Source organism: Falco peregrinus, chromosome 5 (assembly GCF_023634155.1).
Source record: "Falco peregrinus isolate bFalPer1 chromosome 5, bFalPer1.pri, whole genome shotgun sequence".
NCBI lineage: Eukaryota > Metazoa > Chordata > Aves > Falconiformes > Falconidae > Falco > Falco peregrinus.
This window is the reverse complement of record NC_073725.1, coordinates 114,114,078-114,141,102: the sequence shown is the minus strand read 5'-3', so window position 1 is coordinate 114,141,102 and position 27,025 is coordinate 114,114,078. Positions and strand designations below refer to the sequence as shown.

General features: G+C 68.1%; 6 protein-coding genes across 6 annotated transcripts; 4 read left to right on the top strand and 2 right to left on the bottom strand.

The window, feature by feature from the left end:
* Positions 1 to 657: 657 nt before the first annotated feature.
* Positions 658 to 4,579, top strand: NICN1 (nicolin 1, tubulin polyglutamylase complex subunit). The gene is made up of 6 exons (XM_055805481.1): positions 658 to 853; positions 1,379 to 1,552; positions 1,922 to 2,035; positions 2,497 to 2,568; positions 3,903 to 4,007; positions 4,138 to 4,579. Exons 1-6 carry the CDS (start codon positions 695 to 697, stop codon positions 4,177 to 4,179), a joined length of 666 nt encoding a protein of 221 aa, XP_055661456.1. The 5' UTR covers positions 658 to 694; the 3' UTR covers positions 4,180 to 4,579.
* Positions 4,580 to 4,754: 175 nt separating this feature from the next.
* On the top strand, positions 4,755 to 6,877 carry AMT (aminomethyltransferase). Its single transcript, XM_005229936.4, has 8 exons — positions 4,755 to 5,065; positions 5,142 to 5,222; positions 5,334 to 5,465; positions 5,631 to 5,709; positions 5,833 to 5,978; positions 6,065 to 6,245; positions 6,373 to 6,528; positions 6,642 to 6,877. Exons 1-8 carry the CDS (start codon positions 4,796 to 4,798, stop codon positions 6,818 to 6,820), a joined length of 1,224 nt encoding a protein of 407 aa, XP_005229993.2. The 5' UTR covers positions 4,755 to 4,795; the 3' UTR covers positions 6,821 to 6,877.
* A 39-nt stretch (positions 6,878 to 6,916) lies between these two features.
* Positions 6,917 to 7,937, bottom strand: TCTA (T cell leukemia translocation altered). Its single transcript, XM_055806030.1, has 2 exons — positions 7,537 to 7,937; positions 6,917 to 7,016 (listed from the first exon to the last, which is right to left on the bottom strand). The coding sequence occupies exons 1-2, from the start codon at positions 7,881 to 7,883 to the stop codon at positions 6,974 to 6,976; spliced, it is 390 nt and encodes a 129-aa protein (XP_055662005.1). The 5' UTR covers positions 7,884 to 7,937; the 3' UTR covers positions 6,917 to 6,973.
* A 54-nt stretch (positions 7,938 to 7,991) lies between these two features.
* UBA7 (ubiquitin like modifier activating enzyme 7) lies at positions 7,992 to 16,527 on the top strand. Its single transcript, XM_055806028.1, has 24 exons — positions 7,992 to 8,099; positions 8,186 to 8,351; positions 9,110 to 9,244; positions 9,313 to 9,419; positions 9,601 to 9,691; positions 9,796 to 9,937; positions 10,037 to 10,134; positions 10,246 to 10,392; positions 10,474 to 10,632; positions 10,802 to 10,909; positions 10,991 to 11,071; positions 11,160 to 11,315; positions 11,432 to 11,597; positions 11,675 to 11,871; positions 12,124 to 12,188; positions 12,353 to 12,536; positions 12,651 to 12,725; positions 13,064 to 13,250; positions 13,460 to 13,569; positions 13,659 to 13,745; positions 13,821 to 14,012; positions 15,774 to 15,875; positions 15,955 to 16,055; positions 16,349 to 16,527. The coding sequence occupies exons 1-24, from the start codon at positions 8,056 to 8,058 to the stop codon at positions 16,473 to 16,475; spliced, it is 3,027 nt and encodes a 1,008-aa protein (XP_055662003.1). The 5' UTR covers positions 7,992 to 8,055; the 3' UTR covers positions 16,476 to 16,527.
* An 84-nt stretch (positions 16,528 to 16,611) lies between these two features.
* INKA1 (inka box actin regulator 1) lies at positions 16,612 to 19,067 on the bottom strand. The gene is made up of 2 exons (XM_055806029.1): positions 18,846 to 19,067; positions 16,612 to 17,550 (listed from the first exon to the last, which is right to left on the bottom strand). The coding sequence occupies exons 1-2, from the start codon at positions 18,894 to 18,896 to the stop codon at positions 16,672 to 16,674; spliced, it is 930 nt and encodes a 309-aa protein (XP_055662004.1). The 5' UTR covers positions 18,897 to 19,067; the 3' UTR covers positions 16,612 to 16,671.
* A 714-nt stretch (positions 19,068 to 19,781) lies between these two features.
* Positions 19,782 to 25,992, top strand: CDHR4 (cadherin related family member 4). The gene is made up of 20 exons (XM_027792756.2): positions 19,782 to 19,842; positions 20,235 to 20,255; positions 20,411 to 20,607; positions 20,676 to 20,838; positions 20,919 to 21,004; positions 21,102 to 21,197; positions 21,664 to 21,767; positions 21,845 to 21,981; positions 22,068 to 22,233; positions 22,327 to 22,477; positions 22,726 to 22,828; positions 23,086 to 23,301; positions 23,382 to 23,521; positions 23,603 to 23,747; positions 23,839 to 24,041; positions 24,129 to 24,268; positions 24,353 to 24,388; positions 25,436 to 25,502; positions 25,584 to 25,614; positions 25,760 to 25,992. Exons 1-20 carry the CDS (start codon positions 19,782 to 19,784, stop codon positions 25,813 to 25,815), a joined length of 2,319 nt encoding a protein of 772 aa, XP_027648557.2. The 3' UTR covers positions 25,816 to 25,992.
* The last annotated feature ends 1,033 nt before the right edge of the window (positions 25,993 to 27,025 follow it).

Genomic DNA, 27,025 nt, shown 5'->3' with positions numbered 1-27,025 from the left:
GGTTGGCATGCTGCAGCGCTGGGTGAGCAGCTGGGTGGGCTGGGGGCCTGTGGCGAGAGCCAAGCGGCTGGGTGGGCCGGGGCCGAGCGGCTGGGTGGGCCAGGGGCCCGTGGCCAGAGCCGAGCAGCTGGGTGGGCCGGGGCTGAGCGGCTGGGTGGGCCAGGGGCCCGTGGCCAGAGCCGAGCGGCTGGGTGGGCCGGGGGCCGAGCAGCTGGGTGGGCCGGGGGCCCGTGGCCAGAGCCGAGCGGCTGGGTGGGCTGGGGCCGAGCGGCTGGGTGGGCCGGGGGCCCGTGGCCAGAGCCGAGCGGCTGGGTGGGCCGGGGCCGAGCGGCTGGGTGGGCCGGGGGCCCGTGGCCAGAGCCGAGCGGCTGGGTAGGCCGGAGCCCTGCCGCTGCTGGCGGGGGCTCTCCCCGGGGCCCGCCGCGAGCGAGGCGGGTGTGCCGGCGGGTCTCACCGCTCTCGGCGTGGCGGGGGCGGTTTCCGCGCTGCGTAAGGACACGTACGGGCTCGACACCCCGCGCGCTCCCCTACAGCCCCGCCTCTAGCGCCGCGGCGCGGGCCCGGCCGGGCGGGGGGCGGGAGTGTGGCGCCCCCTGCTGGCGCGAGCGCGGCTCCCGCTTCCGGCCGGCGCGGCGCGTGACGTCACAGCGCCCGGGCCGGCCCCGCCCAGGAGGGGCGGCCGCGCTGCGCCGCCATGTCGGGAGCGGCGGGGCCGCCCGCGGGGCCGGGCCGTTCCCCGCTGCCCTGCGCCCCCCGCCCCGCCGCCGCGCTCCAGCTGAGCGGGGGGGCCGAGCCGGCGCGGCCCGGCGTCGCCGTCATCGACCTCCGCCTCCCCCGCGGCGCCGCTGCCGACGTGAGTGCGGCCCGGCGCGGGGCGGCCTGGCCCGGGGCGGGGGGGGGCCGGGGGCGGGCCCAGGGCGGGAGGGCCGGGGGGCGGGGGCGGGCCCGAAATGGGGCGGAGGGTGCCCTGACGGGGCCGGGGCAGGAGCGGGGATGCCGGGGGCGGCAGCGGCCCCAGTACGGGGAGGGGCGGGGGCGGTGCCCGTGCCCGTGCCCGTACTCGTACCGGGGGGATGCCGGTGCCGGTAGTGCCGGGGCAGCGCCCGTACCGGTGTGGGGCGGGATGCTGCCGGCGGCCCGGGGCCGGTGTGGGGCGGGGGCAAGGGGCGTGCCGGGGCCCGTCCCAGTAGCGGGTGGGGGGCCCGTGCCGATACCGGTATGGGGGGATGCCGGTGCTGGTACCAGTGTGGGGGCGGGTGTATGCCGGTGCCGGTATGGGGGGTGCCGGTGCTGATACCAGTATGGGGGCAGGGGGGTGCCGGTGCCGGCCCCACTATGGGGGGTGCTGGTGCAGGGGCTGAGGCCGCCGGTCCCGCAGGTGCAGGAGATCGTCTTCAGGAACTTCTACACGGCCTTCCTGAGCGTGCGGGTGCAGCGCCTCGGCCCTGCCGGCCCCCGCCGCTGGGTGACCTGCCTGCGGGACTACCGCCTGATGCCCTGCCCGCACACTGAGGAGGGCTCCCAGGACTACTTCTCCCTCCGCCGCCACCAGGTCTGCATGGCTGGCCGCTGGCCGCAGCATCACCCACGCCTCTGGGGCTCACCCACCTTTGCCCGCACCCTAGGATGGCTCCTGGTCTCTGGGGTCCTGTGCTGATGCCCCACCACGTCTCCACGGCAGCGGTGGGCCGGCTGGCCCCTGCGATGCCTCTCCTGCTCCTGCCAGCCCTTCCCAGCAGCAAGGGTCCCTGTGCTGGGCCTGCCCGTGCCCCGCTCAGCCCAGACAGCCACCTGTGAGCTGATGTTCCCTTCAGGCTCCTTACATCTGGGGTGGGTTGGGGTTGGTTTTGGAGGAAATTCCCAAAGCTGCCCCGGAGCAATGCCAGCCCCTGTGGTGACAGCCCCATCCTTGCCCCGGCAGATGCTGTGTGACATGGACCAGGTGACAGCAGTGCGATTCATCCTGCGGCAGCCCTCCCCAGTCTGGCTCCATTTCACCATTGAGGAGCTGCAGATTTTTCCCCCCGGACAAAAGGTGAGCAGGTGCCAATGCTGCCCTTCCTGCCCGGTGCAGGCGGGGGGTCCAGGACAGGCTACCATCTCCAGCCCTGCACCTGGCATTGCTCCCTGCAGCTCCAGGGGCTTTAGGCTCCCTCCAGAGGACATGAGTGTGGGTCCAAGTCCTTGTCCACTGGGGAATTTGGGGTCCTGCCGGGGGCCAGGGGAGGGACTGTTCTGGCTGGGCCCAGTCCTGCTCATTTCAGAGGTGGATGTTTATCTGAGGAGCAGAACAGAAGTGGAGATTGCTGCAACAAATCATGGGTTACAAACAGCCACTCAAAAGACAAAATTACAAAATTCCCTTTAATGATGGTAAAGTGACACATATCCATAGCAATATAAATACGGGTGGGCTCCAAACCACAGAACTCTGCATGGTGTGAGAGGGAGGTGGGATTGGGGATACGCTTGTGTGACCCTCTGGATCTGTTTCAGAGCCCCCAGAAGGATTTCCCCTCCTGGCTCTCCCAGCTGACCCCTCCGGAGCTGCCAGCCAGCCTGCACGGGGTGAGTGAGCCCCGCTGTGAGGTATTAGGGGGAAGAAGGGACCTGTGCAGGGTGCCAGCTGTGGGCGTGAGCATCCCCTTTGAGGTTGCCGGCTCCATCCATGCCCTGTCAGCCCCAGGCCTCCACCAGAAATAGCTGTGGAGCCCCAGAATAACCCGTCTTGTGCTGGGAGTAGTTTGCAGCATTCGGAAGGAAAATAGCTCCATGAGGATGTGTGATTTGAGGTGACGTCTACCTGCCCTCTAGTCGGGGGACAGGAACATCCCCATGGGAGCAATGGGTATGCAGCATCGCTCAGCCAGCACGTGGGGTGTATGGGGGCAGGGTGGCCTGGCTGGTCCCCAGCGCTTTACAGAGGGTGCGCTCTGGGGAGCAGGGCACGTGGGTAGAGGGAGGTCACAGCCGTGGCACTTGTTTACGGCTTGCAAGTCACATCTGCCTGGCCGGCAGCCTTCGGTGAGCAAAGTCCAGACAGAGCAGGGCAGGGGTGGGCAGCTGGCTGGTCCACAGAAACCTGCTGAATCAGCCACTGGTGCTGCCCGTAGGAGCCGGCTGCCACACCACCCGGCACCTCCGCGGCAGTTCTGCTGCCAGGCTTCGGTGCTACAGAGCTTAAGCTGTGTCGGCATCAAGGCTTCTGCCAGCCCCGGCAGGTCTGGGAGCTCCAGTCCCTGCCCAGCTGTCTGGCAGGCTGGAGAGGACACCCTGGTCCCTTGCTGATCGCTTGGATCACGTCCCCTTGGCAAGGGGTGGTCTGGGGGAGATGCTGGGGTTACTCTGGGCTTGTTCCCAGCAACACCACGAGGCACCCACCAGCAGCTCAGTGCCATGGGCAGGGCCGGGCAGGGGAGCAGCAGCACAGAACTTCGCCCCAGCCTGGAGAGTTGCTGCTGAGCCTGCGAGTCCCGCCTGGCTAAAGGTTCCTGGGGTGAACCCGCACCTGCTGCGGGGTTTCTGTCACCAAACCTGGGGAGCGCCGTAGAGGGAGGCTGTTGAGAAACTCTGGACTGCATGATTACGTTTTTAATCATTAGCCAGTAATCTGTTTTCTGTCCTCCCCCTGGACACCTGCCAGCAGGGACGGGCTGTGTCGGCACCATGGCACCTGGGGCTCAGGGTCACCTCTTTCCTCAGCTGCTTGTTTTCCTGGAGCACAGGGCCCTGCTTGCTGCGTGTTGGGAAATCACCAGCAGGCTGGGAGTGTGGGCACTATCACAATAGTGCCTGTCTCCCCAGGGGGCACAGCCATCCAGCCCCACCACTGCCCAAGCCCGGGGTGACCCAGCCCATCTGGGCTATGCCCACTCCGCAGCATTGTGCCTGCTTCTTTCCAGGAGCTCCCTGACCCGGAGAAGGTGTCAACAGAGGTCCAGCAAATGTGGGTGCTGACGGAGGTGATCCGGGCTCGCCAGGCAGCTGCCCGCATCGGGCGCTTTGACGTGAGTCCCAGCACCCTGCTCACTGGGGCTCTGGCCTCGCCGCGTCGCTGGCAGAGCCCTCCCAGCGGGATGGGGTGTCCCGGCAGAGCGATGGTGCTGTGCAGGGACCAACGGCTGCTCTCTTTTCCAGGTGGATGGCTGCTACGATATCAACCTGCTTTCCTACACGTGAGCCCCGCTGGTGCCGGCCGGAGGGAGCTGCCTCTTCCGTGCTCCCGGGACTCCAGTGGACTCCTGCACTGCGCATCGGCCTTTGTCCCTGTGGCCCCGGGAGGGGCTCCAGGCTCTCCCCGTGCCCCTTCCCTGACTCCTGCACTCTGGCAGCGGTGGGCAGCGCTGCCAGCCCGGAGCCCCCTGCAGGCCTCTCCAAGGCCGGTGCCCCGCAGCTGCCATGGCTCTGCTCTTGGCTCTGCTCTTGCCGTTGCAGGCAGAGCCTGGCACCCCCCGGCCCGCACCTCTGCGCCGCGAGGCTCCCGCAGACCAGGGGGTGCTGGGCCGGCGCCCCCCACGCTCGGGGGGCCGAGGAGGGGCCGGGAGAGCCTCGGGCACGACTAAAAGCTGCTACGTCGGTCCGGCCTGTGCCTGCCTGTCTCTCGGCGGGGGGGGCGGGGGGGGGGGGGGGGGGCGGGGATGGGGGCTAATGGCCGAGCACGGGCAGGACCCGCACCCAGCATCCCCCCGGGTCGGCGGCGGGGGAGGCGGGCCCGAGCGCGGGGGCGGGGCGGGGGCCGGGCGGACTCCATGTCCCAGGCGCCCCGGGGCCGTGCCGGGCCGTGCCGGGAGGGAGGATGCTGCGGGCGGGCTGTCGCGCCGCGCTACCCCGCCGCCCCCCGGGCTCCGCGCCGCTGAGCGGGGCCGGCGGGGCGCCGCCCGGGGGGACCGAGGCGGCGGCGGGGCTGAAGCGGACGCCGCTGGACGCCCTGCACCGGTCCCGCGGCGGGCGGATGGTGCCGTTTGCCGGCTGGAGCCTGCCGCTGCACTACGGGCAGGGCCACCTCCAGTCCCACCTGCACACTCGCCGCCACTGCTCGCTCTTCGACGTCTCGCACATGCCGCAGGTAGCCGGGGCGGGAGGGGGGGCTGGGGCCGGGAGGGCACCCGCACCGCCTCACCCCCCTCCCTGCCCCCTTCCAGACGCGGGTGTACGGCCGGGACCGTGTCAGGTTCATGGAGAGCCTGGTGGTGGGGGACATCGCCGAGCTGAAGCCGGGACAGGTACGGGGCACTGGCGGCACCAAGCGTCCGGCAGGGTCAGAGGTCCCCAGGGACACCCCGGGGGGGACAGGCAGGCAGCCTGCCCGTGCTCCTAAGGGCCACATCCTGCAGGGCACCCTGACACTGCTCACCAACGAGAGGGGTGGCATCGTGGATGACCTCATTGTCACCAACACATCAGAAGATCACCTCTACGTGGTGTCCAATGCTGGCTGCGCTGACAAGGACTTGGCCATTATGAGGGTACGGGGCTGCCCGAGCCCCACGGGAGGTGGGGACATGTGGTGGGAATGAGTCCTCCCACCTTTCAGTGACATCTGTGGCTGCGTGGGGTAAGGTAGCTGTGGCCACATGCAGGGCTGGCACTGGCCTGGCCCCCATGCTAGCAGCCCACTGTCACCCTGGCAGGGCAGAGCAGCGGAGCTGCAGGCCGCCGGCAGTGACATTCATCTGGAAGTGTCGGACAACGCGCTGCTGGCTCTGCAAGGTAGTGGGGGGCCCCACGCAGGCCTGCCCTCCTCCGAGTCCTTGTGCAATGGACATCAGTGCCCTCCCCGCATCCCTCCCTTCCCCAAACACTGCTGTCTCCCAGAGCCACCTGCTTTCCCAGGTCCCTCCATGGCACGGGTGCTGCAGGCAGGGCTGTCGGATGACCTAGCCAAGCTCTCCTTCATGAATAGCATTACCACAACAGTCTTTGGCGTGCCAGGCTGCCGGGTCACGCGCTGCGGCTACACCGGCGAGGATGGTGTAGAGGTACCCTGGGAGCTCTAACAGCACCACCACAGTACCAAGGGAGGGGAGGGCCATGCCCTGCTGACCCTGCCTGTGTCCCCCTGCAGATCTCAGTGCCTGCAGGGCAGGCGGTGGAGCTGGCCGAGCGGCTGCTGCATGTCCCCGAGGTGTGGCCGGCGGGGCTGGCGGCCAGGGACAGCCTGCGCCTGGAGGCCGGGCTCTGCCTCTATGGCAACGACATCGATGAGACCACCACACCTGCTGAGGCCGGGCTGCTGTGGACCTTGGGTAGGTCAGGGCCACAGCCACCCCCACCTCCTCAGAGCGGGCAGAGGGCTGAGGTGTCCCCACGGTCCTGGGTGGGGCATGAGGACCAGGCAGACATGACCTCCCCTCACCCATCTCTGCCCCACAGGGAAGCGGCGACGCACAGCCATGGACTTCCCCGGTGCGGCTATCATCATGGCACAAGTGAAAGAGAAGCCGAAACGCAAGCGCGTGGGGCTGACATCAGTGGGACCCCCCATACGGCCCCACATGGTGATCCTGGGCCCCAAGGGCACGCCTGTGGGTAGGTGGGGGTGGCAGGGCTGGCATGGGCATGGCCCCCAGCTGCACCTGTGGCAGAGGAGGGGGCTGGCAGCCCCAGCCCCCCCTGACCTCCCCATGTCCTTGTGTCCCCAGGCACTGTGACCAGCGGCTGCCCCTCGCCCTCCCTGGGCAAGAACATCGCCATGGGCTACGTGGAGGCAGCGCACAGCCGGGCTGGCACCGCACTCGCCGTCGAGGTGCGGAAGAAGCAGCATCCAGCAGTCGTCACCAAGATGCCCTTTGTGCCCACCCAGTACTACATGGCCAAATGAGGCCAGTGCCCGCCATGGGCATGGTGCCCCGGCCCCAATAAAGCCCCTGCCCCACTCTCCTGGCCTCTTCTCCAGTGACGGCGATGGGTGCCAAAGCAAGGGGTGGCACAGCACTTTAATGGCATGGGCAGTACGCGGCGGTCCTGGTGCTCCTCACTCCCGGTGCGTCTTCGCTGGCTCTGTGGCTGGGCCCTCCCTGCAAGAGAGGGGCAGCGTGAGAGGGTCTGGTACAGCACCCCACTGTGGCACGTGGCCATGACACCCTGCTGTGGCATCCCAGTGTGGCACCCAGGTACAGCACCCTGCTCTGGTACCCAGGCACAGCACCCCACTGTAGCGCCTGCTGTGGCACCCTTGCACAGCACCCCGCTGTGGCACCCTGCTCTGGTACCCAGGCACAGCACCCCACTGTGGCACCTGGGCATGGCACCCCGCTGTGGCACCTGGGCATGGCACCCGGGCACGGCACACCGCTGTGGCACCCGCCTGCTCCCGGGGGCCGGCAGGGCTGGGCAGCGCTTGCCGGGGTGTACTGGTTCGGGGCAGAGCTGGGGGGTGCGCACTGGGGAGCACCGAGCCGGTGCCGTGAGCCGGCGGACGCTCTCCGGGACGCACAGGGCCGGGCCGGGCCGGGGGTGCTGCTGGGGCCGGGCAGGGCGGCGGGGAGGCCGCGGCGCGGGGCGGTGGTTGCGGCCCCGGTAGCGGTCGAGACTCACCGGGGCGGGCAGTGCCGCTCGGCGGCGCCGTTGCGTCCGGCCGGGCCGGCGGGGGAGAGGGAGTGTGCGCGGGGCCGGGCGGGCCCGGGGCCGGAGGCGGGGCCGGGGCCCAGCCCGGTGCCCGGGGGCCGGCGGGCGGAGGGCCCCGTCCGGTAGCAGAGCGCGGCCACCGCCCCGCCGTAGGCGCGCCAGGCCAGGCGGACGCCCAGCAGGCTGAGGCCCAGCCAGAGCAGCAGCAGCTGGCACAGCGCGGCCCGCACGTCCTGCGCCGCCCACTCGGCCGCCAGCTCCCGGCCCAGCGCGCCCAGCGCCCGCCACGGCGCCTGCCAGCCCATCGCCGCCGCCATGGCTGCGCCGGGCGCGCCGCTGCCTGCGGGGGCGGGGCCTGTGGGGGGCAGGGCTTGAATGGTGGGCGGGGCCTCCACGGGAGGCCTTTGGGGTGGGCCCTTCATGGTGGGCGGGGCCTGCACGGGGCGGGCCCTCCCTGGGCACGTGGCCTGAGCGGTGGGCGGGGTCGCCATGGCGGGCAGCGGCGCGGAGGAGCGCATGTACTCGCGGCAGCTGTGCGTCCCGCCGCCGGGCCGGGCCGGGGGGGCGGTGGGGTGGGTCCCTGGGCCCTGCGGCCCCGCTGACGGTCCCTGCCCCGCAGGTACGTGCTGGGCAGCGGCGCGCGGCGGCTGGCCGGGGCGGCGGTGCTGGTGTCGGGGCTGCGCGGGACCGGAGCGCAGGTGGCGGCGGCGCTGGTGCTGGCGGGAACCGGGCGCGTCGTCCTGCACGACCGCGGCACCGCCTGCACTGCCGACCGCGCCCACCAGGTACCGGCGGGGCCGGGCGGGGGGGCCCGTAACAGGGACAGGTACGGGTGAGGGGGTCGGTAACGGGTACGAGCAGGGAGGCAAGCAGCGAGTGCAGGTACAGGTGGGGAGCCTGGGTGTAGGCACCAACAGGGATCCCGGTAACGGGTACGGGAAGGGGTCCCGGTAATGGGTAATGGGTACGGGTACGAGCGAGGGTCCCGGTAACAGGTACGGGTGTGGGCGGGGGTCCTGGTAATGGGTATGGGGGAGGGTCCCGGTAACAGGTACAGATATGGGTGGGGGTATGGGTAGATGGCCCATTAATGGGTACGGGTACAGACAGGGTTCCCAGTAATGGGTACAGGTATGGATGGGGGTCCCCATAATGGGTACAGGTGGGGACCTGGCAATGGTAACAGGTACAGGTGGGGGTCCCAGTACTGGGTAGGGGTGCAGGTGAGGGTCCCAGTAATGGGTGTGGTTGCTGGGGGATCTCTGTTGCAGGTGTGGGTATGAGATGGGGGGCTCTCCCAGTGGGGGATGCCCATAGAGGTTGGGCATCCTGGTAAGGAGTGTGGAAAGGGAGGTCTCTGTCATGGGTATGGCCCTGGGTGCCCCTCAGTGTCATGGGTAGGGCCCATGGGGCGTCCCATGTCACAGGTGTGGTCCTCAGCAGGGGCCCCCCCACCAGTGCAGACAGGGCCCTGTGGAGCACCCCACTGTGGCGAGCAGCACCACAAACCCACGGGGTGCCTTGCCATGTGCCCATCCTGCAGTTCCTCCTTGGGGAGAATGATATAGGCCAGAACCGTGCCGAGGCATCCCAGCGGGCCCTGGCCGATCTGAACCCCCGCGTGGTGGTGGCTGCTTACACCGGGGAGCTGTTGGAGGACTTCCTCACCTCCTTTCAGGTGAGCCCATGCCCCTGCACCCTGGGGACACCCCAGGATGGCAGTGCCTACTGACAGGCCCGGTGCAGGTGGTGGTGCTGACCGAGTCACCGCTGGAGGAGCAGCTCCGTGTTGGGGACTTCTGCCATGCCCAGGGCATTTGCTTCATCGTGGCTGATGCCAAGGGGCTGGCAGGGTAAGGCGTCTGCCCCACGGTCCTGCCACTGGCTCTGGCTCACCTTGTCCCCAGAGCCCCCAGCTCTGCAGCCCATGTTCCCATCCCACTGGCGGGGCTGCTCAGCCCAGGCAGGACCTGGCAGTGCTTGGGCGGCTTGGCGAGGTGACACCTCCAGCAAAACCCCATCGGTCCTCTCCAGGCAGCTGTTCTGCGACTTTGGGAAGCACTTCATTGTTGATGACCCAGCAGAAGGGGACCCACTGTGTGCCACTGTGCAGCACATCTCCCAGGTAGGGCAGCCTCAGCAGGCTCCCCTGAAATGCCGCTGCCTCCTCCAGTGGCTTTGTGCCACCTGGGTCCAGTCCCCCATCCTCACATCCCTTCCCCTTCTCAGGGCAACCCAGGCGTGGTGACATGCATGGGAACAGAGGACAGCCATGGCCACCTTTTCTGCGATGGTGACCTGGTGACGTTTTCTGGAGTGGAGGGGATGGTTGAGCTGAACGGCCAGGAGCCCGTCCCCGTGCGTGTGCTGGGTGAGCCACCCAGGGTGTCCTGGCTGCCCTGGCCTAGGGTTGGGGAACTCACCAGGTCCAGGGCAGTGACCATGATGTCAGCCCCCCTCTCATCCCCAGATGCCTTCAGGCTGGAGATCAACGACACCAGCTCGTTCTCACCCTACTGCCGCGGGGGGCTGGTTTCGCAGGTGCGGCTGCCCCAGGTGCACTCCTATGTAAGTCCCCCCTCGGCCCCCAGTGCTGCTGCCCGGGCTGGGGCACCCCGCGCCGAGCCGTGTCCCCGGCCCCAGGGAAGCACTTGCTGAGTCCTGGCGCTGCGCCGGCAGGAGCCCCTGTGCCAGTCACTGGCAGAGCCCAAGATCCGGGTGGCAAGTCCTGAGGAGCTGCCACGCAGCCGCAGCCTACACACCGCCTTCCAGGCCCTGCACGCTTTCCGCAGGGAGCAGGGCCGCCTGCCCCGGCCCAGGGTGCCGGTGAGTCCTCTTTCTGCCTCTGCCTGGCCCCTGCGGTCCCCCGCCACCCTGCCGGGGCTGCCCTCGCCCCTCTGCCCGCAGGCAGATGCCGAGAGGGTGCTGGAGCTGGCACGGAGCCTGGGAGTGCAGCAAGGTCCCCTGGACGAGGACGTCGTGCGAGCCTTTGCCAGCGTGAGTGCGGGGGACCTGTGCCCCGTGGCTGCCGTCGTTGGGGCCCTGGCAGCCCAGGAAGCGCTGAAGGTGAGCGAGACGGGGATCCTGGCTCTGGGGTCCCACTGGTCAAGCTCCGCACAGCTGTCCGGTGGCCTTGGGTGACCACGAGAGGGCACTTGCTGCCTGCCTGGGGACGCTGGGCCAGGCAGCGGGGCTGGGGTACAGGGGACCCCGCTGACGGCCCTGTTCACCCCAGGCCATCACTGGGAAGTTCCTGCCCCTGGACCAGTGGTTGTACTTCGACGCCCTGGAGTGCCTGGGGCTGGAGGGGGCCGCGCAGCTGGCGGAGGAGGACTGCGCCCCGGTGAGAGCATGTGCCGAGCCCTTCCTGGGTGCCGGGGGTGGCGTAGCCACCTTTGTTCACGCGGCTCCTCTATCCCGGCAGAGGGGCTCCCGCTATGATGGCCAGATCGCTGTCTTCGGGGCTGCCTTCCAGGAGCAGCTGGGCTGCCAGAAGTACTTGGTGGTGAGCCGGGGCAGGTGCTGCGGTGCCTGGAGAGGCTGTGGAGCGGCCGGCCAGTGTGTGGGGAGCTGCAGCCGCTCTGCCCCGGCAGGTGGGAGCCGGCGCAGTTGGCTGCGAGCTGCTGAAAAACTTTGCCATGATGGGGCTGGCGGCGGGGCCAGGTGGGGACCTCACTGTCACTGACATGGACACTGTCGCCCTCTCCAACCTCCATCGGCAGCTCCTCTACCGCTCAGCAGATATATCGGTGAGACACCGCGGGGTGGGGGCTGAGCTCTCCCCAAAGGGCACCTTGGCTGTCCTGGGGACTCCCCGGGGCTGTGGGGTGGAGGAGAGCTGCCCACCCCCTCTCTGACCTGGCAGAGGCCGAAGTCGGTGGTGGCTGCAGAGGCCGTGCGGCGCATGAACCCTGATGTCAGGGTGACGGCTCACCAGAACCAGGTGGGACCTGTCACTGAGCCCTTCTATGGGGACAACTTCTTCCGGCGCCTGGATGGCGTCGCCAGCGCCCTGGACACACTGGAGGCCCGTGAGTGCTGGGGAGAAGAAAGGGGCTGAGCCCCTGGATGTGCCCCCCAGCTCCCCAGCACCCCTGGCTCCCTGCAGGTGCCTACTTGGAGAGCCGCTGCCTTCGCTGCCTCACGCCACTGCTGGACTCTGGCACAGAGGGAGCACGGGGGAACGTGCTGGCCATGGTGCCCCCCCTGACCAAGCCACTGGGGCCAGCTGGCACCCCGGGGAATGGCACCTTCCCTGTCTGCACCCTGCGGTACTTTCCCCGCACCATCCAGCACACACTGCAGGTAGGCTGTGCCACGCTGGCCCCAGCACCCAGTGAGGAGGCACCGGGACCTTTGTCTTCCTTTCCCGTTTCCCACTCTGGCCGCAGCCCGGCGGTGGGCCACGGGGCAGGATACGGCTCCAGCTGCTTCCTGCTGGCAGCCTGAGCTCTGCTGCTGGCCCTGGCCCCATCACGGCCTCTCCTACCTGCTGGGCTTGGGCCAAGGGGCGTAAGGAAGGGGTCCCGGTGCTCAGTACCCACTCCCCCTCTGCAGTGGGCCCGTGATGAGTTTGAGGGGCTCTTCCAGCTGCCCGCGGAGCATGTCAGCCAGTTCATGGAGTGAGTGGGCTTTGGGGAGTAGCGCTGGGAGAGAGGCTGCCAGCCCTGCTGGGGTGCTGCCACCTCTGCCAGGCATGGAGAGAGTGGGACAGACCACCGTGTCCTGCCCAGGTGTCCCATGGGATGGCTCCCGGGCCAGCACCAGCAGCGCCTGTTTTTTGCAGAGACCCAGCTTTCCTGGAGCAGCTGCCAGCAGCGAAGGCCCTGGAGGTCCTGCAGCAAGTGCAGGGGAGCCTGCAGGAGCGGCCACGGGACTGGCAGGACTGCGTGCGCTGGGCCCGCCGGCACTGGCAGAGCTGCTACCACGATGCCATCACCCAGCTGCTGCACACCTTCCCCCCGGAGCACGTGAGCCTGGCACCCATGGGGCTGCCACCCCCCGCAAGCTCTCCCCTCTGCCAGCTGCCTGGCCGCAGCCAGCGGGACTTGTCCCTGGGCCTGACTCTGCTCTCCTTGTGCCAGGAAACCAGCCCTGGTGTCCCCTTCTGGGCAGGGGATAGGACCTGTCCCTATCCACTGACATTCAACCCTGACAACGTGAGTGCCGGGGAGAGCAGTGGGGTCCCTTACCGGGGAGAGCCATGCCTGTGCTGGGGGTGCAGTGGATGCCAGACTGTAGTCATGCTCCATCTGCCACGGGCTGTCCAGGGCTGCCTCATCCTGGGCTGCGTCTGTCCCTGTCCCCCAGTCAACAAGGACGCTGCTGGGGACAGCACGGGTGTGCTCTGTGGCTAGAGAAGGAGAAGTACCTCCATCTCAACCTCAGGGCAGAGCCAGGCTCCTCTGCCTGCTCATGGCAGTGCAGGCAGCCTTTGGTCACATGGGCTTGTGGACCACCCCAGCAAGGTGCCCACGGGCCCCACTCTGCCCTGCAGGACACCCACCTGGAGTACATCCTGGCCGCTGCCCACCTCTTTGCGCAAGCACACAAGGTGCCACCATGCAGAGACCGGGCAGCCGCCCAGACCATCCTCCGCAGCATGGTCCTGCCACCCTTCGTGCCCCAGGAGGGGCTCCACATCCCCCTCACAGAGGAGCAGGAGGAGGCACGGATGCCTGCGGGTGAGGCTTCCTGAGCACCCAGGTTCCCCCAGGCATGTCCCCAGGTCCCTGGGCCCAGCCTGGTGGAGGTGGGGCTGCTCATCCCTGCCTCAGCCCACAGGAGAACCTGGATTGAGGCGGGGGGGGGGTGGGGTGGGGTGAGCACTGTGCTGTGAACCCTGCAGTGCCACGGTACAGGGGCACCACCCCAGGCATCCCTGTGCCCCCAGACCATGGTGGGCTGGCGGAGCTCCTTCAGGACCTGGTGCAGCAAAGGCAGGAGCTGGTAGGCGGTGAGGAGGTGCGAGTGCCCCTGATGGAGCCCATCTACTTTGAGAAGGTACACAGGGCTGGGCAGGTGGCCTTACTCAGCTCAGGGGGGTTGATGTCCCCATGGGATGTTGATGTCCCCATGGTCTTTCCTCACAGGACAATGACATCCACGTGGACTTCATCACAGCAGCATCCAACCTGCGTGCAGAGAACTATGGCATCCCCCCTGCCAACTGGCTGACGGTGAGAGGGGCAGCCCTTGGCGCTGGGGGTCCCTGTCCCATGCAGGGCAACTAGTGACACTCCTCCTGTCCTCAGAGCAAGCGGATTGCGGGGCGGATCGTGCCTGCCATCATCACCACCACAGCAGCCGTGGCTGGGCTGGCATGCCTGGAGGTCTACAAACTGGTGTGGGGGTGCCAGGACCTCAGCTGCTACCGCAACAGCAACTTCTGCCTGTCCGACTGCCTGCTGCTCCGCATCCAGCCCCTGCCGCCCCCCACCTACCGGGTAGGACCCTCTCCGCGGGGTGGGGCAGGTGGGAGATGCCCAGGGTCTCGGGGTGCCCCAGCCACTGTGGGGTGGTGCCAGGGGAGCCCAGGAGCAAGGGGGCAGCCCTGGCTGGGGGGCTCTGGAAATGGGCGCGGGTGTCGCGGTGGGCCGGACGCGCTGTCGGGCAGTGAGGACCCAGCTCCTTCCCCTGGCGCTCACCCCAGCTTTGGGCCCAGCCGGGGTGTTCGGGGGCTCCCGTGGGGCTGAGGCGGCCCCGCCACCCCACAGCGGGCCCCACAGCGAGCCCCGCAGCCAGGGGCAGGGGCCGCAGCAGCCTCACATCTGGCTTATGGAAACCAGCTGCAGCAGCCGGAGCGCAGCTGGCACGGGGCCGGAGGGGCGGCCGGGGGGAGCGGGGCCGGGGGTCCCGGCGGCGGGGGGCCGGCAGCAGCCGCTGCGCCGGGGAGGGAGCGCGGGGGCGGGGGCAGGCCCAGGTTGGGACCGTCTGGGCGATAGAGGCCCCTTTGTCTGGGGGTTTATGGCGTGCGCAGCCCTTCCGGCGCGGCAGGAAGCGCCGATTGGAACCAGATTGGCCCGGGGGGCCCCGGGCCGGGGGCAGGAAGAGGGGGCGGGAGGCGCTTCCCCGGCCTCGCACCAGCTCCCACACCGCTTCAGCCGCCCCACGGCTGCCCCGCGCCCCGCATCCCACCGGCTGCCAGCCCTGTGCCGCCCCGGCCATGGTGGGCCAGGCTGGCGCCATCCCTGGGTGGAGGATGCTGCTGGGGCTGGCTGTGCCCTTGGGTCCCCGCAGCAGCGCCCAGCACCTCTGTGTCCCGCGCCGAGGATGCCTGGTGTGACGTTTCACACCCAGCCACTTGGCTGCAGTGGGAGTGTGTGCCCCCCAGGCCCGCTTGAAGTGACCCGTGGTCCCACAGGGGGCAGGGGAGCCCACCCTGAGGGGCAGCCTCAGCCAGAGGGATGCACTTTCCGGGGTGCTGGGACGGACGGTGGCATTCCCACTGCTGGGCAGTCGCCACCCCGGTGAGGATGGGGTTAAGCACTTTCCACCCTGGTGGGGTAAGTGCAGGCAGCAGAAGGCAGGCGGTGAGAAGGCAACAGAAGGCAGGAGGGGAGAGTGGCCAGGTGCGAACACCCCTTCCCGAGCGGGGCCGAGGCCAGGGCCAGGCAGGGGCTGGTGCTGCCTGCGGTGAGGGCAGATGGCAGGGCAGCCGTGCCAGACGGTGTGGGGCCGCATCCAGCACTTGGCCCTAAGGCTGGCACCTCGCTGGCCCCCTCGGGCCGGAGCCGGGGTCAGGGGGCTGCGGGTATGAGAAGAGGTGATTGTGTGGGGCTGGGCAGCACTTCAATGGCCCTTTGTGCGCCCTTCCTGGCCTGGGGCTGGGGCAGTGCTGGCCCCACGCCAACCCTGGCCCCTGCAGTGCTGAGGGGATGGAGGTGCCCCCCACTGTCCCCGGACCTTGGGGGTACGGGGAGGGGGGTGGGGGTGGTTGGCAGTGCTCTTATTGCCTCCTAGACCCAGCGGTGCCAGGGGGGTGGCAGCTCAGTGCCTCTGGACCTCAGCAGCGCTGGGGAGACAGTTGCATCCCCCATTGCCCCTGGTCCACCAACGGTGCCCTCGTCCCCCTGCCCTCAGACTGGTCCCTTTGCCCGCCCTGCTGTACCCCAGCCCTCGTGCTCCACCAGGCCCTGCCCCATGGGCATGGGCAGCCGGGATGCTGGGTGCCAGTGCCGGCTGCTACCCTGTGCTCCCCCTTGCAGTACGGCGGGAGAGAGTGGAACTGCTGGGACCGGCTGGAGATGCAGGCAGTTGGCACAGATGGGCAGGAGGCAACAGTGCAAGAGGTGCTGGACTGGCTTCAGGTGAGCCCAGTGCAGACAGCACCCAATCAGGTCACCCTGGTGGGGTGCAGGGCCAGATCCTGATACCTGCCTCTTGCAGAGGACACATGGCTGGACCGTGACCATGCTCCTGTGTGGCCACACCGTGCTCTACGACAGGGAGGAGGATGAAGAGACACGGGCCCAGCAGCAGGCACAGAGGTAGGTCCCCGGCTCTGGGGCCCAATCCTGCCCCGGGGAGGCTGCCAGACCCCTCTCCCTCCATCCTGAGCTGCTCCAGCTGTAGCACAGCTCCCAGCCAGCTGCTGGATAAACATCCTGCCGGCAGCACTTCCCGTGGCAGGACCCCTGCCCGGCCCCTCGCTGCTGGCCCCTGCGTCCCCCAGCCTGGCTGGGCGCCCCAGCAGGGCCTAAGACACCCCCCCACCGTGGGATGCCTGGCCAGCCTCGGGGGTACAAGCCAGCATACCCAAAACCCCCTTTCTGTGCCACAGGTTATCAGAGAATCTGGAGGATACTGGGGAGCTGCGACAGCGTGAGCTGGAGCTGCTGTATGTGTGCGAGGGAGAGGAGGCTGAGACTGAAGATACCCGTCCCCCTCTCCTCTGCTCCCTACCCTAAGCGAGGGGCCGGCACCCCCTGTCCCATCCAATAAAAACTGCAGGATGCATTAGCCCTCATCACCGAACACCCCTGCCTGCCCCTGCCCGGAGTCAGGGTGCAGGCACCCCCGCCTTGATAAACGTCGCTGCGCCCGTACCGTACAAAACCAGGGTTTATTTACAGCGGAGGAGGGTGCGGGCAGCAGCGGGCAGGGCTAAATGTAGCCGATAACGTCGTTGCAGATGATGGGCTGGCGGCTGCGGCTGTTCATGAGGGCGGTGAAGCGGTGGAAGTCCGTGGCCAGCTGGGCGATGTTGCTGTGGGACTGGTGAAAGCAGGCGCCCTTGGGCTGCCCCCCCAGCCCCAGGGGGCAGGAGAAACGCTTGGTGGGTTCGCGTCCCCCTGGCCGGGCACCCTCAGCCCCCCGGGGCCGGGCCATGTTGGCCAGCTTGCGGCGTACGTTGCCTGAGAGGCTGAGCAGGAAGGCGGGGGGCTTGGCCAGCCGGCGGGAGGGCTCGGCAGGGGTTCGGCGCCGGGGTTCGGCACCCACCTCGGGCAGGTCCATCCAGTTCTCCACCAGGTCGGCGAAGCAGTTGTCGCCCAGCACCAGGGGCTGCCGGTTCCGGCTCTGCGACAGCAGCGCCACAGTCCAGTCCTGCGTGTCAGCTGGCTCCAGCACCCGCCACTGCTCCAGGCAGGCGTCTGAGGTGGATTTGGGGCGGGCGCGGCGGGTGGGGGCAGGTGGCGGGGCAGCGGGGCCAGCGGAGAGCCGGTGTGCCCGCTGGCAGGGCAGTGGGTGCCGGCGCCGCATGGGCACCTCTTCCTCCCGCCACGTGCCCCCCGACGCTTCCGAGTACCCCGAGTCAAACTCCAGGCTGCGCTCACTGGCCGGGGGGGAGCGGGCGGCCGGGCTGCCCCCCTCCTCTTCCTCGCCCCCTGGCTCCAGGCTACAGGCTGAGTCCGCGGCCGAGCCCGGGCGCAGGGGGCACGGGGGGCGGGGGGCCGGACCCACCACCCCACCGGGCTGGTGTGGCGCCTGCCGCGTGCTGTGCATATGTGCCCGTGGCGTGGCCCCCACCTCCTGCCAGCACCACTGCGGGGGAAAGGGTACGTCAGCACCGTCACCTCTGCTCCCCCCGGCCCGCACTGTGACCCCACATCCCAGTCCCCTGGCACCCTGTGTCCCCCAGCCCTGGCTCGGGGGGGCTTCACTTGCAGGGCTGGGCACGCAGCAGGGTGCGGGGAGCGGGGCGCAGGTCCCAGCTTGCCTGCAGCCCCAGGCCCCACTTTCCTGCGGCTCCTGCGCGGAGCCAGCCGGCGTGCAGCAGCATGTCGGGTGAGCAAGCAGGCACCCGGCCCCGGTCGTGCCTGCGGGAAATGACACAGGGCCACGGCACGTAGGAGTCGGGCACCCCGCCGCCCCCCCGCTGGTCCCTCAATTCCTCCCAGTGCCGGTGGGGCGGCAGCCGGGACACCCCATGGGCAGGACCCCGCTGGGTGGCACAGGGCCAGCCGCAGCCCCAGGGCGCCCACGAGTGCTGGGGTGGGGCGCTCCCCCCACGCGCTGGCAGGGCCACCCCACCCCCTCGTGCCCTCCAGCCGGGGACACCCCGGGTGACGTCAGGGTGCAGCCAGGCCCAGGGCCCCCCAAAGCGCCGGGCAGCGCGGGGGCTGGAGCAGCGGGGGCCGTGGCCGGGTGGGCGCTGGAAGGGGCGGCTGGCGCCCGCAGCCGGGCCGCTCCTCGCTCCTGAATTCCCATTGTCTGAACCCAAAAGCAGGGTGTTACGTCTGTTTTCCTTTCCGCGGGGCCGCGGCAAGCCCAGCGAGCGGGAGGGATCGCTGCCCCGGCCTGGTACGCCAGTTTCCCGGGTCGGGGCGACGGAGCTGCTGGCCAGGCTGTCCCCTGCCCGGTCCCCGGCCCCCTCCCCGCTGGCCGGGACCCCCTCAGCCGGCCCTGCTGGCAACGCGCCACTCTCCGAGCCGCCCCATCCCGGCGCTGGCCGGGGATCGGCACACCCGGCCTCGGGGAGCTGGGCAGGCGTGCGGCAGGCCCCGGGGAGCCCGCTGGGCCACCCTGTCACGGCCGGTCCCCTCGGGGCGGCCCAGGTGGGCGGCAGGGTGGCAGCTGCGGGGTGGCGGTGCCCCTGGCACCCTGACAGCTGGGCACCGTGGCCCCCGGCCACCCGTGCTCCCACCGCCACCCGTGTCCCACCGGTCGCCAACGTCCCACCGGATGCCCACGTCCCCCGCGCCGCCTCGGCCTCGCGCATGATGTCACGGCGCTGATGTCACTGGCAGCGCCCTGACATCACGGCAATGCCCGGGCGGCGCGGCGGGACGCGGGCAGGGTTGCCCCGTCCCCCTCCCGGTGCCCGCGGCGGCACTCACCCGGTCGGCGCCGAGCTGGCCCGGGCAGGCGTCCGGGCGGGCGCTGTGCATGCCCGGCCCGGCCCCGCTCCCGGCCCCGCTCCCGGCCCCGCTCCCGGTCCCGCCGGTGCCGGCGGCGGCGGAGCAGCGGAGCGCGGCGCAGCGCCCGGCCGTGCCCGCCGCCTCCCGGCGCTGCCTGGGCGGCACCGCCCCGCCCCGCCGCAGCCAATGGGGCCGCCGTAACGTGAGCCCGGCCCGCACCGGCACCGGCACCGCCACCCGGGCCCCGCCCCGCCCCGCCCCACCGCCCCGGGGCCCCGCGCCGGGCACCACCCGGGCACCACCCGGGCACGGCGGGACCGGGCACCGCTGGGCGGGGCAGGACTTGGGGCACCGGCCGGCAGCACCGCGGGCACCGGGGGGTCCCGGCGCCGGGAAGCCTCGGCAGGAGGCAGGGCAGCGCCGTCCCAGGGCCCGGGCCGAGGCACCGGCGGGCACCGGGCTGCCGAAACAGGGCTGAGGGCTGGAGCGGGGAAGGATGACCCCGGCCACAGGGGCCGCGCTCCGCCAGCGCCTATTAATTGGGAGCTAATAACGCTTAATAGGAATTCCGGGAGAAGCGGCTCTGGTTTGCAAATGAAGGAGAACACGGCCAAAAATTCCCTCCCAGCTAATTTTCCCCGTTCCCGAGCTTGCCGCGTGGCGAGGCGGCGTGGCAGGGCAGCGGAGCCCCGCGGAGCATCGCTGTGCCCGCCCTGCACCGCCCTGCACCGGCCGGGGGCTGCCGGGAGCCGGGGGGAGCGGAGACGTGCGGGAGCGGGGGGGCGTCGGGGCCGGGGCGTGTCCGAGCCCTGGGACCCGGCTGGTAGCCGCAGCCGGCCGGCGTGACGCTGGGCCGGGGTGGTGCCCGGCACCCCTGGCAACGGGCTGCAGCTTGTCCCAAACAGCCAGCAAGCCATGGGCATGCAGGGACGCCTCACCTTCCTCCTCCTTCTCCTCCTCAGCCTCCGTGCCCCAGGTACATGCTCCAGGCTCACAGCGTCAGGACACCCTTAGCTAGACCCTGAGTAGGGGACTGAGAGGAGGGGGACGGGGGACAGGCTCCTCGTGGTTGCCCCCACGTGCCTGGGGCTGACCCCAGCGTGGGCAGAGGGGCCGGCAGCTGCCTGGCTGGGTTTAGGCAGGGAGGGGGCATCCCTGGGGCGTCCTCAAGGCATCGCCAGGGTGTCCTCAGGGCATCACTGGGGTGTCCTCGGGGCATTGCCAGGGCATTACTGGGTCATATCCAGGCACCACTGAGACATCTCTGGAGCATCATGGGGATGTCTCTGGTGCTTCCCCAGGGCATTGCTGGGGCACGCCTGGCAGGCTGGGGTGGCACTCTCCTTGGTGACGCTCTCCTCTTTGCAGGGACTTTCGTCAGAGCAGCAGGTAAGAGCAGGGTGCCCTGGGCCCCACTGCGCCCAGCCGGGAGACCAGTGCCCATGCGCGTGCCTGGGTGCAGGAGCAGAGCTCCCTAGGCACGGCTGGGGGAGCTGTCAGGGCACTGGCTAGGTGCAAGGCCAGTGACCAGGGTCTCCTGCTAGTTCTGCCTGACCTGCCACGCATAGTGGCCGTGAGTGAGGACGCAGTGCCAGGCACCCGCGTGGCTGAGGTGACCGTGTCCTGCAGTAATGCAAGCGGCAGCCCCAATGTCACCTTGCACAGCATCGAGCCCAGCCACCCCTTCAACCCCATTGCCATCAGCACTGACCCTGCGGCCGCCACCACATTTCATGCAGAGGTGCAGCTGGGGGACAGGGAGTGGGGCAGGAGCCTGCGGGCACCCTGCTGAGCACATCCCTGTGCCAGGTGACACTGCGTGCTGGTGCAGAGCTTGATGCCCACCGAGTGAACCAGTACACCCTGACCCTGCGAGCTGCTTGTCCTGATGAGGATGAGGTGGAAGAGCGGCTCTTTGTCCGGGTGACGATGGGGCAGGTGCTGCACTGTGACACTCCCTTTGCCAGTGCAGGTAGGAGGTGGGGGGCACAAGGCAGCGGGGGCTGTGGCTGCCAGCTGACACTGGGCACCCATGGGCGTGCTGTGCCGCAGAGGGAGACATGGTGCAGGTGCCGGCAGATGTGGCACCCTGGATGCCCCTGTATGCGGTGATGCCACAGCGACTTGGTGGGCTGATGGTGAGTAGTGGCTGCCCGGGGACCCACAGCCCCTGCAAGTGGGAGTAGCCTTGGGGACAGCAGAACCCCACGCTCCTCCTACCGCTTGTCTCTGCAGTACAGGCTCCGAAACCACAACACACCACTCACACTCACCCGCCAGGGCCTGGTGCTTGCACCTGCCAGTGGCTTTGATCCCAGCAAGGACACCCAGGTAGGCTCCAGCAACCCCAGGCTGTCACAGCCAGCTCTCAGCCTGCCTGGGCTTAGCCCCTCTGTGGCGCTGCCTGCAGCTCTCTGCATCCTGCTTCTGCCATTGGGCTCCCATCTGGCCCTGGCCCTTGGAGTGCTCCAGCCCTGTCCCTATCCTTGGATCCATCCCCTTCTGCATCTCAAGTCTTGTCCCTGTCCCCATTCTGGTGTCCAGCTTGTCCTTATCTCTATGTCTGCCCCTTCTTCTCACTGCTGTTCCTGCTCCAAGCCCTGTTCTTGTCCCTGCCTCCTCACCCTTTCCTGTCTCTGTCTGTTTTCCTGTTCCCATCCCTTCCCTATTCCTGTCCCTGTCCTTACTACTATCCTCATTCCCATCCTTATCCCTGTCTCCATCCCTACCCCATCCCCGTCCCTGCCCCTGGTGCCACTTTGGGCTGTCCCATGGCCACCCTGGTGCTGCCCCACAGACGTTCAGGCTGGAGATTGAGGTAATGGACCGGCATGGGCACAACTGCAGCGGGGCAGTGAAGGTGGAGGTGCTGCCATCACGCCATCCCCGTGTCACTTTCCTGTGAGTGGGGCTGGGCTGGGCAGGGCAGGGGGTGCTGATGGCACCAAGCCATGCCATGCTGCTTGCCTTGCCTACAGCGAGCAGCAGCGAGCTGTGATGGTGCCAGCAGGCATTGGCCCCTTGGAGGTGGTCACGCAGGTCTATGCCAGTGGTGATAATGTCCGTTACACCATCCTTTCTCCCACGGCACCCACACTCTTCACCATTGATGAGGGTGAGCAGGGTGGTGGGGGTCCCCAGTGCCACCCTGTCTCCATCCCTGTCTCAGTGCCCAGTGTGAGGCTGCGCCTTCTCCCACAGTGACGGGTGAGATCCGTAGCACCGGCCAGCTGGAGGTGGCCCATGCACGCCTCCTCATCCAGGCTTACAATGTGCTGCACCCCGCCGACCACGCCACCACCGTGCTCAATGTCACTGTGCAGGGGACGGACCGGTGGGCACCAAGCTGCATCCCAGCCATCTTTGTGTAGGGTTTGGGTGAGGAGTGGGGTGTGGGGGATGCTCTGCCATGTCCAGGATAGGAGAGACAGGAGCTGAGCCGCTGGCTATGCCACTGCAGGTCCCAGGTGCTCGAGACGGTGTCCCCCGGCAGCACTCTGGTGACACTAAGGTGCACCGACTCCACCAGCACCGAAGGGCATTTGCACTATGCCCTGGAGGGGCCCCCCTCCTCCCGCTCCCACTTCCACCTGGAGGGGCCACAGCTGCAGGTAAGCGGGGCTGCAGGCAGTGTCCAGCAAGGCTGGACCCAGAGGAGTCCAGTGGGACAGTAAGGACCCTCTGACATGTGCTGTCATGCCAGGTCCTGGGCTAGAGCTCCCCGGGGCTCTCTGCTCCTCAAACCCTGCCTGTTCCCCCTGCTCGTTCCCTCCTGTTGCCCTGGCATTGCAGCTTTGTGGGACACCCTGAATTTGCGAGGCACTGTGGCTTTGCCTGACCCCCCAGCCTGCCTTGGCAGGTCAACACCACCCTGGACTACGACTCAGAGGCCACAGCCGCTGTGGGCTTTCAGTTCACAGCCACCATCGTGGTGACAGCGGGAGGGCGGCCCCCACGGAGCAGTGAGTGCCCATGTCCCCGGGGGGTGCCCAGGGTGGTGCAGTGGGGAAGCTCACGGGGTAGGTGGGAAAAGCCCCTTCCTGACCCGAAACCAGCAGATCACAGAGGAAATGTTCGTCCCCTGCTGCCCCAGAGGCACCTGCCCCAGAGGTGGTGCCGCTGTGCCTGTGTCCCCCAGCCTGTTCAGGGGAGAGCACGCTCAGCCCTGTGTGGGCTGCAGGGTGGTGCTGGCACAGCTGAGCCGCCGTGTGCCGCGCAGCCCGCGTGCCCGTGCTTGTGACGGTGACGCCCGTCAACGAATTCACACCGGCGTGCCCCAACGGTACCACCTTCACCGTGCCAGAGACAGCAGCTTTCGGTCGTGTTGTGGGGCACGTGGTTGGCACTGACCGCGACTACCCACCAGACAGCCTTGAGTACAGCCTGGATGGGGGTCCCAGCCCTGCGCAGCCCTTCTCCATTGACACACGCACCGGTGAGCACCCAGCCCCTTCCCCAGCCCCTGCCACACCCTGAAGCACCTGTGGGTGCCCAGCAACTCGCACCACCCCACAGGTGAGATCCGCGTGGTGGGACCCCTCGACTCCCAGCAGCACAAGAGCTACAGGCTGACAGTGCGGCTGACAGACACCCACAATGACCTGGACCCAGCAAAGCGGCGGAGCTGCCTGTGCAACGTGGTTGTGCACCTGCAGGTGCGTGTGCAAGCCTGCCGGGTGAACCGCAGTGGGTGCAAGCACTGCGGGTGCCACATCTCCTCGCCCTGCTCCTGGCAGGCTGTGCCAGACCAGGTGCCAGTGTGCACCCCTGAGGTGCAGGAGCTGCGAATCACAGCCGGGTCCGGGGACCGCCAGCCTGTCACCCGCCTGGCGTGCCAGGTCAGCCCTGACAGCGCGGCGCTGACGTACACCATTGCTGGAGGTGAGGAGTGGCCAAGCCAAAACACAACCCAGCCCCTCGCTGCAGTGTGCGCACTGAGCAGACCCTTTCGTTCATTGACCCTCTCATTCAGGCAATGAGGATGGGCGCTTTCGGCTAGAGACAAACACAGTCTTCTACCTCCCCAATGACCCAGCTGAGCTGCGCACCTTTGTGCTGCTTGTGGAGGTGTGGGGCAGCCCTGGTGGTCCCCGCCACAGCACTGTGGTGGCACTGGTGGTGCACGTCACACCCCGGAGCACCCCAGTGCCACCCAGCACCACCACCCAGCACAAGGTGAGCAGACCCCACTGGCCAGATGGTGCCCCTGGATCCATCAGACTGCCCGACCCTCACGTGCCACCTCACCCACTGCCTCTGCAGATTCTGTGGAAGGAGCCACTGGTTGTCACACGGCTGGAGGCAGTGTGGCACCCACCAGTCTGGTTTGTGGCTGTGCTGACGGTCTCTGGTGCCCTGCTGCTGGCCATCCTGGGCTGCATTGCCCGGAGCCTGCTGTGCAGGTGAGCCCTGGCCCCATGGCATGGAACGGCACAGCATGGCAAGTAAGACCAGGGGCTCATGGCTGCCTTCTGCTCCTTCTGCAGCAACCGAGACCCTGGCAAGCTGCTCCTGGGCAAGAGGTAGGTGCTGCATGGCCAGGACAGTTGTACTGGCAGTGAGGGGCAGCTCTGCGTGTTGGTACAGGATCCCATCGTGTCCTCACATGCAGACAGGGATACACAGCACGAGGCGGGCGTTTAATGCACCCTGCATTTGGCAGTGGTCCGTGTGTTGCTGTGCTGGAGAGCTGAGTCTGCCCCAGAGCAAGGGTGCAGCACTGGCGGGAGCCATGGATGCAGAGACAGCAATTTGGCTGGGGGACAGCCATGTCAGTGGCTGGGTTGGGACACAAACTCTGCAGCGGGCAGGGTGGGATGGCACAGCACTGGCACTGCAGCTCACCGCCAGGCTGGGTCCCGGTACTAGGGCTGAGGCCAGTGCCGCTCACCAGGGGAACCCTGATCGGACAGGGAAAGCTCCCAGGGAGGAGGTAAGCAGGCTGCACACCCGTGGGAGGATGAATGAGGGGTGACAGGCAGCAAAGGGGGGAGCCCGAGTAGGCACTGGAGCCAGCCCAGCCTGTGCTGGGCATCTGCATGGTGAGGAGGAGGTGTGCAAGCCTGTGAACAAGTTAACAGCCACCTCAGTGGCGTAACCATAACAGGGTGATGCATAGTGGGTTCCATGTTCATTGGTGAGGCTGGGGACACAGTGCTTGCTGGCAAAGGAGGAGACTCGAGCTCAGACCCTGTGGGTGGCCCTGGCAGCAGAGGGGCTCCAGGGCTGCAGCTCCCCCAGCACAGCATCCTCTGAGCCTAAGAACGGTGCACACCAGCATGTTGGGAAACAATCAGATGTGGTGGCAGACCAGCTTGCTGCTTTCAGGCACTGCTGAAAGATGGTGGTGCTTGGGGGAGCACAGCCCTTGCCACAATCCCCTTCAGTGCCCAGGGGACACATGGGCTGGTTAAGGGGACAATCAGGTAAGTGGATGAAGAGCTCGACGGGGTGCAGCTGGCAGTGCAAAGCCTGGCTGGCAACCCGCTCCCAGCAGTATCCCTTGGGGTCGAGGGCAGGAGCCCATCACCAACAGCATGCCCTCCCTTCACCCCCTCTTCTCTCTGCAGCTCTGGTGATGTAGCAGAGCAGAAGGGGGACGAGGAGGAGCAGGGCTGCCCCCATGCCGGCAGCTTGGTAAGTGTGTGCCACGGTGGCAAATGTGAGTACCCCATGGGGGGTGCAGGAGGGACAGCACCCTCTCCCATCTCTCCACAGGGGCAGTTCGATGGCCGTGCCCAGGACCCACGTGAGTGCCCTGTCACACAGCCCTGGCAGCCTCGGGCTGTGTCCCTTGGAGCAGAGGAGTCTGGGGAACAGGAGAGTTGGGTGCTGGGCAGTGATGCCTGAGCAGCACCCATGGGGCAATGGCTGAGTGCTGCCTCCCGTCTCAGGCACTGGCAGGGACTACCTCTTCAACAGCATGACTGGGGCACGGCGCTGGATCTGAGTAGCTTTACTTGGTGAGGGGCTCTCTGCGATGCACAGCTCCCTGTGGGCCATGCCAGGCAGAGCACCTGGTGCTGCCCTCAGGCCTGGGAGGAGGAGGGGATCCTTCCTCCATGGCCAAAGCCACCACCCACAGCGTGCAGCCAGCCCTTGAGCTGCCCCAACCAACACAGACCCAATAAATGGTAGCAGAGATTGCACCCACTGCTGTGATTGCCATAGGGAGTGTGGTGGCCAAGCAGTCCTGCTGGTGGCTGTCCTGCTGTGGCAGATATTAGTGCGTCTCCGATCAGGGAGGTGGGTGGCATGACCCATGACCAGAATGGCAGTTGGGGCAGCGAAAAGCATGTGGAGGGCTTTGGCAGGGTCTGCTCAGGTCACGGCAGCATCCCCATTGCCTCTGTACGTGACCCAGCTGGGGCAGTCCTCTGCAGATGTGATGTGAGGCAAGGAAATTCAGTCAGGGGTAATTCTGAGACACTTTTGCCCTGTGTCCCACATCCCCCTGGAGTTCTCCCTTGCTTGAGCACTCTCGGGCACAAGGGGTGGGATGAGCAGCTGGTCAGCAGAGGGGCCTGGTTCCTTAATTGGGAGGAAAAGCCCATTAGCGAGCGAGCAGGTAAGCGCAACTGCCGCAGGAGAGTTAGCAGGGCCCAGCGAACAGGCGTTGCCGCAGGAGAGTTAGCAGGGCCTGGCGAACAGGTGGGAGCACTTTTAAGGACCGGTCAGCACCGGGAGGTGGGAAACTGGTTGTTTGAATTTCAAAGGAGCACACCGCAGGCCGCCTCCCTGGCAGCTCCCAGGGAAATGAAGTGCTGACAGGGCAAGAGGGAAGAGACTAAGGTGAGGAGTAGGTGGCTACATGGGAGGAAGGGGAGGGCAGGAGCCAGCTGTGAAATTTCACAAAGAGGGGTCAGCTGCGTGACTCTGCCTGGGGCTCCCCTTGCCCTGAGCCCACAGGAACTGTGACCGTTCGAGAATTAAACCTTGTATTGTACCGGACCGGTGCGCGAACACGCTCCGCTCGCGGCTCCGAGGAGCCCGCCCAGCCGAAGAGCTGTCTGAGGCCAGGCCACGGCGCGGGAAGCGGGGTTTAGGCCGGCTGAGCCCGCAGGGACGCACCACAGCAGGCGGGCTGTGCCGCCCCGTGCCGTGCCGTGCCGCCCCGCCACACTCGCCCGTGGCCCCGGGGAGCGCGGTACGCCGGGCCG

Excerpts from the sequence above, each read along its gene's own strand:
- NICN1 (XM_055805481.1), top strand. The coding sequence starts at position 695 with ATGTCGGGAGCGGCGGGGCCGCCCGCGGGGCCGGGCCGTTCCCCGCTG. Across the intron at positions 1,553-1,921 it reads TCTCCCTCCGCCGCCACCAG|ATGCTGTGTGACATGGACCA; the intron begins GTCTGCATGGCT and ends TTGCCCCGGCAG. Across the intron at positions 4,008-4,137 it reads CCCGCATCGGGCGCTTTGAC|GTGGATGGCTGCTACGATAT; the intron begins GTGAGTCCCAGC and ends TCTCTTTTCCAG.
- AMT (XM_005229936.4), top strand. The coding sequence starts at position 4,796 with ATGCTGCGGGCGGGCTGTCGCGCCGCGCTACCCCGCCGCCCCCCGGGC. Across the intron at positions 5,466-5,630 it reads AGGACTTGGCCATTATGAGG|GGCAGAGCAGCGGAGCTGCA; the intron begins GTACGGGGCTGC and ends TCACCCTGGCAG. Across the intron at positions 6,529-6,641 it reads CCCCAAGGGCACGCCTGTGG|GCACTGTGACCAGCGGCTGC; the intron begins GTAGGTGGGGGT and ends TTGTGTCCCCAG.
- UBA7 (XM_055806028.1), top strand. The coding sequence starts at position 8,056 with ATGGCGGGCAGCGGCGCGGAGGAGCGCATGTACTCGCGGCAGCT. Across the intron at positions 8,352-9,109 it reads CTGCCGACCGCGCCCACCAG|TTCCTCCTTGGGGAGAATGA; the intron begins GTACCGGCGGGG and ends CCCATCCTGCAG. Across the intron at positions 13,251-13,459 it reads GGAGGCACGGATGCCTGCGG|ACCATGGTGGGCTGGCGGAG; the intron begins GTGAGGCTTCCT and ends CTGTGCCCCCAG.
- CDHR4 (XM_027792756.2), top strand. The coding sequence starts at position 19,782 with ATGGGCATGCAGGGACGCCTCACCTTCCTCCTCCTTCTCCTCCTCAGC. Across the intron at positions 20,256-20,410 it reads GACTTTCGTCAGAGCAGCAG|TTCTGCCTGACCTGCCACGC; the intron begins GTAAGAGCAGGG and ends GTCTCCTGCTAG. Across the intron at positions 25,615-25,759 it reads TGGCCGTGCCCAGGACCCAC|GCACTGGCAGGGACTACCTC; the intron begins GTGAGTGCCCTG and ends CTCCCGTCTCAG.
- TCTA (XM_055806030.1), bottom strand. The coding sequence starts at position 7,883 with ATGGCGGCGGCGATGGGCTGGCAGGCGCCGTGGCGGGCGCTGGGCGCG. Across the intron at positions 7,017-7,536 it reads GAGCGGCACTGCCCGCCCCG|GGAGGGCCCAGCCACAGAGC; the intron begins GTGAGTCTCGAC and ends CCTCTCTTGCAG.
- INKA1 (XM_055806029.1), bottom strand. The coding sequence starts at position 18,896 with ATGCACAGCGCCCGCCCGGACGCCTGCCCGGGCCAGCTCGGCGCCGAC. Across the intron at positions 17,551-18,845 it reads GCCAGCTCGGCGCCGACCGG|TGGTGCTGGCAGGAGGTGGG; the intron begins GTGAGTGCCGCC and ends TTTCCCCCGCAG.